The sequence below is a fragment of the Melospiza georgiana genome, chromosome 10, assembly GCF_028018845.1.
Source record: "Melospiza georgiana isolate bMelGeo1 chromosome 10, bMelGeo1.pri, whole genome shotgun sequence".
NCBI lineage: Eukaryota > Metazoa > Chordata > Aves > Passeriformes > Passerellidae > Melospiza > Melospiza georgiana.
Genome location: NC_080439.1, coordinates 18,775,426 through 18,788,231, shown reverse-complemented (window position 1 = coordinate 18,788,231; position 12,806 = coordinate 18,775,426). Strand labels below are relative to the sequence as shown.

Below are 12,806 nucleotides of genomic sequence, written 5' to 3'. Positions count from 1 at the left end.
TGAAAATGTGCACAGTGAAATCTTTAGGGCTAAGAGCATCTCCAGGGTCATGTGGTAAGACTCAGAGCACCACCCCAGTGCTGCAGGTTCTTTGCAGATGGTGTCATTGTTTCTACATTGAGTGTATCTTAATGATCTTTTCTGCTTTAACAAAATAATTTAAAGATATTTTAATGTTATTTTTTTGCAAGGAAACCCCACTGTCTGTTCTCATCAAAGCCCTTTTCTGACCTAACATTATGTTCTTGGCATGCAGGTTGCATACAGTGATCTGAAACATAATGGTGGTTTTCAGAAAGGTAAGTCCTACTCTTTTCTCTGATTGAGTGATTAGCCTGAGGCCCAAAGAGGAGGAAGATTGCCTTACCATCATGGTTCAATCAAAAGAAAGTTGCAATAACCCAGTATCAACAAGGTATAAAATAATTTCAGCCTAGACTAGGGAAGCAGATGTGTCTTGCCTCACCAGACCATCCTCTTGTTGAGAGGTGACCTCTGTCACAAGGTGTGGCACAAGTTACCTTTGGAGTTTTATTCAACATAAATAAGAGCTGTTAGTCTGTAACATTCTTCATAATCTTGTGTAATGTTTATGAATGCTTTACACTGGTTCTTTGGTTTTAAATGTAACCCATAAAGTATTTTGAGAGGAAAGAGAATTTTTTTTTTCAGTAAGAACATTGAAACTATGAATCGGTGCTGTGGTGTGTAACAAAAGTTGTATATGACAAGACACAGCTATGAATCCACTGATCTACAACTCTGCTCAGTTTTTATTCCATCTTTCTGTTTGAATTTGTATTAGGGACTGGAGCAAGAGAAGGTGTTCCTAAGGGCCCAGAGTAGGGAAATAAAACCAGGACACTGGTACAGGCAACACCAAGATGTTGCTCATTCCTAGGAAATGTGGCTCACCCCTTCCTCCAGGCCCAGCAGAGCAGGTTCTTGCTTGCTCTGCAGAGGTGCCAGATGTTGAGAAGCCTCTACATATGTGAAGAGAGGAACTGGGCTGGATAAAGAATGTTGGTGGCTTTTTTTTCTAAGAGAGATCATAGATGCACTCACATTTCAGCTATAACAGGAAAAATATATTATGTAAAATTTATCATAACGGAGGCCTCTACATTTCCAGGCATCCAGTATGTACATCTGTTTGTTTTTCTCTTTCCTGGTAAAGTCTGTGTTCTCAAGAATCTCTTCTGAGAAAATATCAAGCTCATGTGAGGCTTCCAAGCCAGTTCCCCAGCATTCACTATGCCCCCAGCCAGCCTCTGAGAGGTACCGGAGCTGCATCACTGCTGTCCTTGGAAAAAGTCTCATTTCCTCTTGTGAGACAGCTGGGTTTGATGACTTGTCCAGAGTCATGTTCCAGATCAGCTGTGGAGCTGGGAGTAGAATTTAGAGGTCTGTAAATGTACTGCCTGCCAGCAGTAAGAACTTACCCAGTTAAACACTGCTAAAGAAATCAAATAACTAAAAAAGGAAGACCAAGAGGTGTTTGCCTGTGAGCTACATGGCATCAAGTATGTCACTGTACTTGACAGTAGCTTTTTTTCTCTCCAGGGTGATCATGTGTGGCTGGACACTCAACCAAACAGTGAATTTAATGTCCCCATTGGGGCAGTTGTGAAGGAATCTGACTCAGGACGGATCTTGCTGGAGGATGATGAAGGCAAGGTGGGCTATGCTATAACCTTCTGTAAAAGATGAGCATTAAATGTAAAAGTACAAAATACAAAAGAAGGTCCTGTTGGGTGAGACCAAAGCTCCATCTGTCCAGGTGGTCTGATTTTGATATAGGTAGGATATACTGAAAGAAAGACTATAGAAATAAGGCAAATATAGGATGGTCAGCTGGCATCTCCAGGTCCAAGCACTAGGAAGATTCAAAGCTTCATAAGATAAGAGGTTATATCTACATGGCTAGGCAAAGGAAATGGATGGGCTCCAATCCCTAAATTTGGTGAAGTTTTAGGTGGAAATATCCCACTGAAATCAGTTCATCCCTACCTCATACAATGTTCTGCCTGTGATGACAAGAGTTGCACTCTGAACAGTGTTAAAATTGGTGCTGTTCAGAACTCATCTGAATGTCTTCATTCAGTGTTTTTAAACCATCTTGCTTTAAACCACTTAATTCCTGTAGGCCAGTCCCCTGTGAGTTGGAACATGCTTGCTTGAGCATGTATTGTGCTGAAGCTCACTCCAGCTGTCTGCCTCTGAGCCACAGCATCACACCTTAAAGTCTGTGCCTTGCCTTTGTCAGGAGCACTGGATCACGGCTCGGAATATGCACATGGTGCACCTGATGCACCCCTCCTCTGTGCAGGGGGTGGAGGACATGATCCGCCTCGGGGATCTCCATGAAGCTGGCATGGTGCACAACCTCCTCATCCGACACCAGGAGCACAAAATCTATGTGAGTGCCACAGTCACTTCCAGGGACAGCCAGGTCACTTCCAGGAACGGCCTCTACACTTGAGCAGCCTGTGAGCCTTTCACACACGGGGCCCTCTGACTTCTTTAATGACTGAAGGTGCCAAGGAGACACAACACAGTTCTTCTCTTCTTCCACTCAAGAACTTTGGCTGCCCCTCAGTCACAGCACTGGCACAAATAGTGACTCCACTTACTTTCTCCCAGAGCAATCATTGCCACCAGCCACTGAGAGTGAACTAAACCCAGCCCATGTTACAGCTTACTGCTGCTATCTGGAGGATCAGCCTAACTAGTATGCAGTGACATGATTTCAATTGTCCCCCAGTCCAAGCCAATATTTACTTGATTTTGATGTAATAAGATAGCTAATGAATAAATCCGGATATTTTGTCCATTACAGGTTTTATCTGTAACTGGAAAATTTGGCAATTTTATTTTCTTTTTTCCTCAATTTCCAGTTTGTAATATTATAATTAATATTCAGGTTTTTCCATGCTTTGCATTGATATGATATGATATGATATGATATGATATGATATGATATGATATGATATGATATGATATTTTGCCTCCCATTACAGTACTGGAGAGAAGCTGCCTCTTACAACATAGGTGTGATGATATTTAGTGTTAAAAAGGAATGATTTTAAATATCCTACAGTTACAATTAACAAGGTGTGTGGATAGACCTGTTATATTAAACTCTAGCAGGCCTGCATTTGTTTCATTTAGTTTTCAAACAATATTATTACCTTGCATCTCCACAGCCTTCAACAGCCTCCTTCATTTCACTGGTATTGCTGTATACAAATATTTCTAAATAATTGTATGAATAGCACAACTATAACTTGGCCCATTAGCAAATTTCAGCTACATCTGCACTAGAATACAAAAGCAGTTTAACAAAACACCTTACAATAACACCAAAGTGCCAGGTCAAATTGCATTTCTGTGTGCTTCAGCTTGGGACAGAGAACTGAGCTGCCATTTAGCAAGAGATTACACCTAGCATTCTTCCTTGGGCAAACCCCTCCTCATCCTGGGGTGTTCAACAGCAGCTGATAGTTAGGAACTGGGCTCTCAGCCTCACCAAGTGCTATGATCTCCCAGGCTTCCCTCCTGCCCCTGTTTAGATTTATACTGCTTTGGTTGTATTCTTGTTTGCATGTTGGCTATAGCAATAATCCTCACAACTGTTTTCCAGACTTACACAGGATCAATCCTTGTAGCAGTGAATCCATACCAGCTGCTGCCCCTCTACACAGTGGATCAGATCAGACTCTACTGTAACAAGAGGATTGGAGAGCTTCCACCCCATGTCTTTGCCATTGCAGATAACTGTTACTTCAACATGAAGAGGAATAAGAGAGACCAGTGCTGTGTGATCAGGTGAATGGACTTGGAGAGGACAAAGAGCAGAAGCCAAGTCTGGCATGGTTTGGGGCGCTTTGTGGACACAGGTGGACACAGGAAGGTCTCCAGACCTTCCAAATGGAAGGGCACAGATAAAACTAGAGACAACAGGAAGGAAATATTTTCTTCCCTGTTCCTTCATTTTCAGTTAGGGCTGGAAAAGGTAAAATATAAGCAAAGGATTTCCAAAGCTCATTGTTTTGCCTCAGAATCTTTCAATGTGGTTGTACATTCTGCACGTGGTCACATACAGAAACATAATACCTGAGTGTGTGTGACATAGGGCTACCTTTTACCTTGGAGACAGGATATTTATGTTACATGTATTTTCCCAGGCTAGACATTTCCTCAAGAGAAATAATCTCTGCTAACCCAAAGGTGGATGGGAGATTTTTGCTCCTATAAAGAATCCATTTTCTATTTGTCATCAAGGTGAAGAACCAGACAGTCTCATTGCAATAGTATCTGATTGTAGCTGAGTCACCTCAGCTGATGTGCTAACACTAGCAGTGACAATCTGGTAGTGCAATAAAGAAGATAAGCAAGTGGTCATTTAATTTGCACAGATACAGAATGTCTTCCATGGATTTGCTTGTTTTAAATTGGTGGGAGAATTTAGTTCTCAGCCTAAGTCTGACAACTTAAATTTGAGCAAAAAAGATGATGAAAGACTCAAATTTTCCAGCCCTCTATGAAAGACACAGTCTTATCTGCCATTCACAGGGTAAACTTAAGTGGAAATGTTTTGGGTTTTTTTAACTTGGTCTGCCACATTACCAAAAAAAAATCAGGAAGCCTGTAATGATTTTTTTTTCTTGCTACAGTGGAGAATCTGGAGCTGGTAAAACTGAAAGTACAAAGCTAATACTACAGTTTCTGGCAGCTGTCAGTGGTCAGCATTCCTGGATAGAGCAGCAAATCCTAGAGGCCAACCCCATTCTGGAAGGTGGGTTACTTGGCAAACTTGGCTGATTTACCACATTTCTCTCAGGAATCAGAAACAGATCCTTGCACCATTGTATTTGCTTAACTGGTAATCCCCTGAAACACTGGTGATGCACTGTAGATGTTCTCTATACTTTTCTGCCATGTTCCTATGCAGTCCACAGCAGCTTTGCTCTCATGCTGTAGGAGGAGTGGTCTCTGTAGTATACACCCTGGAACTGCCAGGAGCACAAGAGGCCTTGGGACTGCAGAGCCCAAGGCAAAGCCCCTTGGTTTGGCATTTGCCCTAGACAGTGACCAAGTGACTGGCCAAGCATAGGTAGATCTATAGGGGAGCTCCCTGAGACACCCATCTTATTCTGTACAGAGATCAACATGTTCCCAGTAAATAATTCTGGAGGTCTTCAGACTTGCCCAGATCTCTTGGCTGCCCAGATGTAGACCACATTTGGATCATTTGAATATGTCTTTTAGGACTCAATTATCTGGGTGCACAGTATGCCTGCCCCTCTCTTCAGGAGACAGACTGAGACAAGACATTCTCCAGTGCTTCTCAGCGCTGTCATTTGGAACACAATGTGTAAAATAACAGCAAAGTAGAGGGGGAAAAAATGGGCTTGATGTTCATGATCTGCAATAATACAGATACTGTCTCTGCCCCTTGCCCATCAGCTTTTGGAAATGCCAAGACAATTCGAAATGACAATTCAAGCCGCTTTGGGAAATACATTGATATTCACTTCAACCAGAGTGGTGTGATAGAAGGAGCCCGCATAGAGCAGTTCCTCTTGGAGAAGTCCCGGGTCTGCCGGCAGGTGAGGCCACTGGCAGGTGTATGTTCTGCCTCTTCTTGTGTTAGAAACTTATCCTGGCAAGCTGTCCATTGGCCTATTTCTTTTGTTTTTAGGCTCCAGAGGAGAGGAACTATCACATCTTCTACTGCATGCTAATGGGGATGAATACAGAGCAGAAAAAGATGCTGAATCTGGGCACTGCTTCAGAGTACACTTATCTCACTATGGTAATAATCTTTGCTTTATTCTCTAATATCCCTCTGCCATTTGCTTCTTACAGCAAGCAATTCCAATCACTAGGAGCTGCAGATGGTAGTTACCAAAGATGAACAGTCCTTCCCTTAAGAGTACCAGAAGCAGTAACACCAAAAATGCTGTGAGCATCCGTTTCAGACACTTCCTGTATTGTCCACCAGTGGGAAGCAGCTTGTGGCAGGTCAAAGCTTTCTGTCAAAGTCAGACTTAAGAAACACAAAGGACACCTTAAAGCAGAATGTGGACAACATCCCCCACTTTCACAGACACTCAGATTTCAAAGGAATGCAAGGGATTTTGTGCCAGGGAGAACAGTAATCACATATGTGTAACTTAGAGGAAAATTAATAAGAATCCTAGTCCTTATATCTAATAAATCTTATATACATAATGCAAGCAGCTGGCATTCAGCATAACCTTTCATGACTGATGCTAATGACCATGAGTTATGATGCCATTGTGGCAGAAGTGGGATCTTCATAGGTGAGGTTTTTGAAAATAGCTAATTGAATGGTTTAGAACATGAAAGCCATGATGAAAATCCTATCCTTTAGCCTGTCCATATACCTTATAATAAATATGCCAGCTGGTTAGATTTGGGCTGTTCTACAGCTGTGGAAAGAATGTGTTAAAGTCCTGCCTCTACTGAAATTAGATGGAGCTGGGCATCTAATTTCTAGGAAATGAAAACAAATCTGGTTTTGGGGTCTCAAAAGCAAAACCAATAAAGTGGTAGGGATTTTTTCAAATGTAATGTTTTCAAAATAGCAGTGATCTTGCAGCAAAACTGATGAGTGCAAGTAGTGCAATTAACCCACTGGCCATTCCATGACAAGGCCTCTTGGTCAGCAGTAGGGCACTGTGATACTGAAATTGGAGGACTGGATTAAAGGAGAAGATATCCATGGTTTTGTAAAGGTCAGCTGTTGGTACAAGCAGGCATCTTTACATACTGTAAACGGAAATGACTAGGAATATTTCATTTTTGTAATCATCACACTGTATTGTCAGAAATGGCAGGGGTAAAAAAGACATTTCCTCATCTCTGTTATGGCTGAAAATAGTTTTTATCAGGAGCAGCATCCTAGGACCTGCTGTGCAGGCTTTGATGAAGGTGCTTCTGATGCTGCCTTGGATGTTTCCATTTGCCTTCCACTAGGACCTAATATTTTTATTTTGAGATCTGCCTTCTAGTACTTATCCAACCTGACTTGCTTTGGTTTGGGATTAGGGCTCTTAATTTTCCACTGACAAGGCCGAGAGAGGAAATCAAAGAAACAGGCATGGCCTTGTAAATGTAGGTAACCTTGTCAAAGCTTCCTGTCCTTCTATGCTCCAGAGCAGCCTTCCCATCAGCTTTTCCTTTTGGCTTCCTCAATATTCAGCCTAACCCTGGAGAAATGCATCACTGAGCCCTCTGTTAATGCGTTCTTTTTGAGAGAAAAGATGAAGGAAGATATAGAACATCTAAATAGGTTTTTACCTTGCATCCTTGTGGACTCACAGGATAGCCACCCTGTGTACAAAGGCTTGTCAGTCTGCATGTGCTTTCACCCTTGTGTGGGTAGCAGGAGGATGTTCCTAACCTGCTGGTGTGGTGCTTGCAGGGTGACTGCACGTCCTGCGACAGCCGGAACGATGCCAAGGATTACGCCCACATCCGCTCGGCGATGAAGATCCTCATGTTCTCAGACTCTGAGCACTGGGACATCAGCAAGCTGCTGGCTGCCATCCTGCACCTGGGGAATGTAGAGTTCCAAGGTAAATTCAGCATTGACTGTTCTTACCTTTCCTCAGACTTCATGGTAAAAGTACTTCCCTGCAGAGATTAGGTTGTGCTGCTCTGACCTGTATTAATAGGTGAACAGAGTTGGAAGGGCAGGCACATAAGCACCATGAAGTTCTGATTTGTGACTCCATTGCTATGTGTTTTGAAAAACAGCATCTTATTATCTTATTTTGTCACACTGTCAGGTCTCCATGGTTGTAAATAGGCCTTTATCACACAAACTGAAACAACAAAATATAATACCATGCTACATTTGCTGATTGTTGTTCTACACAGGCCAGAGGACACAGGAGTGATGTTTGCCTTGGAGATAATAGCAGCCATCCTCCTGCTTAAGTCTGCTGAACACTCACCTGCATAGGTGCACTCCCCTGCAGAGGAATGGACAGGCACAGTGTGACAGTGTGACCCACCAGCACATGCCAAAAGCCTTCACATTTTAGAAAAGAGCTCCTCACTTTGTGATACAGCAGGCCCGACACAGAGATTCCAGGTGGATTCTTTGGGTTAATGCTGACTACTAAAATTAGGGATTGCTTGTATTCCTCTTTGTTGTCTAATTTCCCACAAGTCAGATATGCAGGAAAAATATTTCCAGAAACATATTTTCTGGAGTCAGATATCACTTCCCCAGATCCCCAACAGTTACTATTTTAAATGAATAACCTTGTCAGTTTGGCTGCTGTTTTTAGCCTGACGTTCTAGGCATGAGAGAGCCCTGTAGATCCCAGGATCCAGGTGAAATCAGGACCCTCCTTGGTAAAATCACCAAACCTGTCAGTTTCAAATGAGAACTGAGTACCTTCCCAGTGTTATGGGGTGACAGAAATACAGGCACATTAACAACAGTGATGGTTCCCCCTGGGACTGGCTGTTTGTTCCTTGCAGCGGCCGTGTACGACAACCTGGACTGCTCTGATGTGATAGACTCCCCACACTTCTCCATCGCCACCAAGCTGCTCGAGGTAATGGACTCTCATCTTCTGCTGGTTCTTCCTTCTCCCTTGTTCCATGAGCACACTGGCAGATCACATCTCTGGAGTTTATGTAGGAATGAACATTCAACATTTTGGATGTTGCCTCTGTCCTGCTGACACTCCAGTCATGCTGTTGCAGATATCTCTCCAAGCTGGGAGACCTTTAAATGGGACAGCAAGTTGCCAGTGGGTGCTGCTGGACAAGCAGTTTGTCATAGTCATAAACCTGATACAAACTTTGCTGGGTTTCCTTTGTTCACCTGGAATGACCAGGTTGCCATGACTGTTTCTCCAGGTGGACTCTAGTGAACTCCAGAACAGCCTCACAAACCTCTCCATCATTGTCCGAGGAGAAAGTGTGTCCAGGCCTCTGAATGTGGCTCAAGCTGCCAATGGGAAGGATGCCTTTGTGAAGGTACTGGTGCTCACAGCTTCCCTGTTTAAAGACTGGGGATGCTTTCAGAACAGTCCTTCTGAAAGTCTCCAATGATGGGCTCCAATTCCTCTTTCATTTTTTTTCTCAGGGTATATATGGACGGATTTTCTTGTGGATCGTGAACAAAATCAACTCAGCCATTTTCAACCCATCTTCTCAGAAGCCTAAAGACAGACATCAATCCATTGGACTGCTGGACATTTTTGGGTTTGAAAACTTCAGCAACAACAGGTAGGAAGCTCCAGATGCAATGCAATAGGAAGCTGAAAAGCAGCTGATGTAAAGGGGAAGAACAAAAAAACAAAGAGACACATGCTCTTTCATCATTTTCCTGATTCTCAGAAAAATGGTGAGAATTCCATTACTGAATTTTCCCAGTTTTGATCATGCAGATTCCATTTTTCTTCAGTTTTGATCAATTTCTGCCTCCTTCCCAGCCTTCATTTTAGGGCAGCCATTGCACATGTCTATTCCAGATCCCGAGGAGATTTCTAGCTTTCAGCCATATAATGTTCCTCAGTGACTTTTGGAAGAGAATCTAGGATCTCTACAGTCTATCTTTTGTGTTCTCTCCTGTTATTCTGTGCTGTTCCCACAACCTGCAGTCCCCATGGGTCCTCACTGTGGTGAGCACCCCAGAGGCACACACACAGCAAGTATGAGGTAATGATAATCAGGTGCAGCATAAAGGAGTAAATAATAAAAGTGGTAGTGCCAGTGCAAGCAGAAACATGTCACATGCTCATAAGTGATTTCCTCAGTTACATGTTCCCCTTTAACTTTGGAGTTTCTTGAAACACATAAAGATCTTTTCTTGCCTACTCAGCAACAGTCAGTCATCAGCTGGCTCACTGCTGCTGGTCTTTGCCACAGCAGAAAATGGCTCCCTTGTATTGCTGAGGTTGGCAATGTGCAGTGATGGTGGTCACAGCACTGTGGGATGTGGCAGTGCTGTATCTGGAATGCGTTTAATGCAGAGGCTAAACAAATAGCAGAGAGCAGTGCAGCACTGGCCAAGGATGATCATGGGCTTTCATCTTGTTCTTCCCCAGCTTTGAGCAGCTTTGCATCAACATTGCAAATGAGCACCTTCAGCAGTTCTTTGTGCACCATGTCTTCAAGCTGGAGCAAGAGGAATACCTTGCAGAGCACATTGCCTGGAACAACATTGACTTCACTGACAACCACCAGGCTTTGGAAGTCATTGCACTCAAGCCCATGAATATCATCTCCCTCATTGATGAAGAGAGCAGGTTCCCAAAGGTAAATTTCTGGTTTCACTTGAAATGCCTGGCTTTGCACACAGCTCACAGGTAACACTTGGGTTTGGACACACAGAAGTGCAAAAGTGGCTTTCAGATACATTAGGAGAGGCAATATCTTCTCCCCATAGATGTTTCTTTCAAATTAGCTCACCACACAACTGCTTCACTCTCTGCTGGAATGTGCTCTTCCTGGTGCCTTGCTGCTGAAACTCTTACAGCAGTTCCAGACAGAGAAGGAAGGAGTCTGGATCATTTTACAAGGGCATCTTGGGAAATCTTTGAAATTGTTAATTGTTTGAGTATCGTTCTGCTGTTGGTCTGGGCTGCAGCTTGCTCTTCTTTCCCCTTGCTGACAGACTTAATTGAGCAGTGTCACCATAGTGAGGAACTGGAGGGGAACTACAGGCCTGGCAGCTAACCTTGGCCAGGAAGATCATAAACAGATCATTTTCGAGCACCATCTGTACCAGAGCAGGTACAGAGCAACAAGTTGCTCAGGTCCAGTCAGCAAGTCCTGCTTGACCAATCTGATCTCCTTCCATGACAAGGTGACCTGCTCAGTGCATGAGGGAAAGGCTGTGGCTGTTGTCTGCCATGATTCTGTGGTTCTGTGAAATGTTATCTTTCAGTCATCTCAAAGAAGAAAAGCAGAGATGAAAGTAGCATCTGATCTCAGACATCCCTGTAGAGCATTTTCATAGTCTGCAGAGCATGGTGAGGCTAAACTGGAGTGTTGGTGCAGGAATCAGATGACAATGGAAGGTGTCCAGAAAAGCAAGCCCCTGCCTCAGCTCATTTGTAGTCCTTCAGGCAACTAGAGGATCATGTACAGGCAGACAGCTTTTCCCTTTCTTCCCTAAAAAGAGTGTGGTCCCACAGATCAGGAAGGCACCTCTTCCATGATTCCCAGAGCACATGACTTCTGAGAGCAAAGCCCCCACTGCCCTGGGTGCAGGTGAGTGCAGAGAGCTCACACAGCCCATGAGGGGATGGCATCATGATGGCACCCTTGAAGAGAAGCACCCAGCTGACTGCCTAGCCTCTGGAACTCATGGTCTGGGCATGCTGGCTGGGATCTGCTCAGGGATTTCTCCAGGGATCTCTGAGTCTTGCACCAGCTGGGGAGTGCAAGAACAACTGTGCCTGCCCAGGAGAAGGAGGAGGCATCCCTTACAGCTTCCTGGGTAGCAGGGTGTGAGAAGGTTGGTGGGGGCTTTGCTTGTGACGTCCAAAGATCTGGTAAATTCTCAGCCCATCTGGTGATATTGGTAATGTTATGGGGACTTGTGTACAGCCCCAGAACACCAGGCCCTGTGCTTGATGGTGTGTTCTGTCATGATGCTTGAGACAGGGGTCTGTGTAAAAGGAAGGATACTGTTGGCACTTTCTCCAGATCTACTACACACAAAAGGGCAGAATTTGAGCTTTGGTTATCTCTGAGCACCATTTCTGTTTGTTTGCTGAGCACAGGTCAGTGCTGGGAACAATCTGCTTAACCATCCTTTTTTACCTGTATTTGTTTCTAGGGCACAGATGCCACCATGCTTGTCAAAATCAATTCCCTCCATGGTAAAAGTAATGTCTACATCCCACCTAAAAGTGTTCATGACACCAAGTTTGGCATCAACCACTTTGCTGGGGTTGTCTTTTATGAATCAAAAGGTGAGTCTATCTCTGCTGGATACAGAGGGGGAAGGGAAGGGCATGGATGGATGCTTGACCTGGATATGTAGCTCTCCAGGGTAGTGTTGATCTGAAGTTGATCAGGAGGTCAGAAGGATTACTCTAAACCAATCTGCAAGTTACTGTAAATTAAGTGGATTTCAGGTAGAGAGTGGTGCTAGAGCCAGCAGGCTGCAGAGGTGACAGGCTAATTTTGTTTCCATCTTATAGATTTCTTGGAGAAAAATCGTGACACACTGAGTGCTAATGTAATGCAAGTGGTCCATTCCTCCAAAAACAAATTCCTGAGAGAGATTTTCCAGGTGGAAACAACCCCACCTACTCTGGGACGTGGGACCATTCGGCATCTTGGATCTGACCAGGTCTACAAGGTTGGTTTACTGGCACTGTCTTGCAGAAACAACTCATTTCCCCTGCCTTCCACACACCTCTGGCTGTTCTTGATCTCCTCTTTCTTTTGCACTGTCTCTGCAAATCCCTATTTCTTTCATTCAAATTGTTTCTGTCATGGGGGCTACAGGAAAAGTCAGGGTCTGGTGTTCATGCTGCAAACAAGAGCAGTGTCAGCCCTGTCAGGCAGGTGTGCACCCTGGACATCTGTGCAGCCATGCCTGCAGTTGTTTCAGAGCCATGAGTCCTGATGCCTCCCCGCATGGATGTCACTGTGTGACAAAGTTCATGATGGGTCATTATCACAGACTCCACTGAGCCTGCTGTGTCTGTGCCTAGTGAAAATAAGGATGTGAAGTGCAGTGGACTAGAGAACAGTGTGGGTCACAGTTCAGGTTCCCCATCCTGCTCCAACTTCCA

At 44.1% G+C, this 12,806-nt stretch overlaps 1 protein-coding gene across 2 annotated transcripts in view; it reads left to right on the top strand.

Annotated features, from left to right (window-relative positions):
* Positions 1–281: 281 nt before the first annotated feature.
* Positions 282–12,806, top strand: part of MYO7B (myosin VIIB) — a 46,663-nt gene continuing 34,138 nt past the window's right edge. For both annotated transcript variants that reach the window (XM_058031143.1, XM_058031141.1), the window contains exons 1-14: positions 282–299; positions 1,564–1,677; positions 2,267–2,419; positions 3,644–3,828; positions 4,677–4,798; positions 5,470–5,612; positions 5,705–5,818; positions 7,454–7,607; positions 8,524–8,600; positions 8,908–9,027; positions 9,137–9,279; positions 10,101–10,311; positions 11,840–11,975; positions 12,207–12,367. In XM_058031143.1, the coding sequence (XP_057887126.1) occupies positions 282–299; positions 1,564–1,677; positions 2,267–2,419; positions 3,644–3,828; positions 4,677–4,798; positions 5,470–5,612; positions 5,705–5,818; positions 7,454–7,607; positions 8,524–8,600; positions 8,908–9,027; positions 9,137–9,279; positions 10,101–10,311; positions 11,840–11,975; positions 12,207–12,367 (1,851 nt within the window). The remainder of the gene's footprint in view (positions 300–1,563; positions 1,678–2,266; positions 2,420–3,643; positions 3,829–4,676; positions 4,799–5,469; positions 5,613–5,704; positions 5,819–7,453; positions 7,608–8,523; positions 8,601–8,907; positions 9,028–9,136; positions 9,280–10,100; positions 10,312–11,839; positions 11,976–12,206; positions 12,368–12,806) is intronic.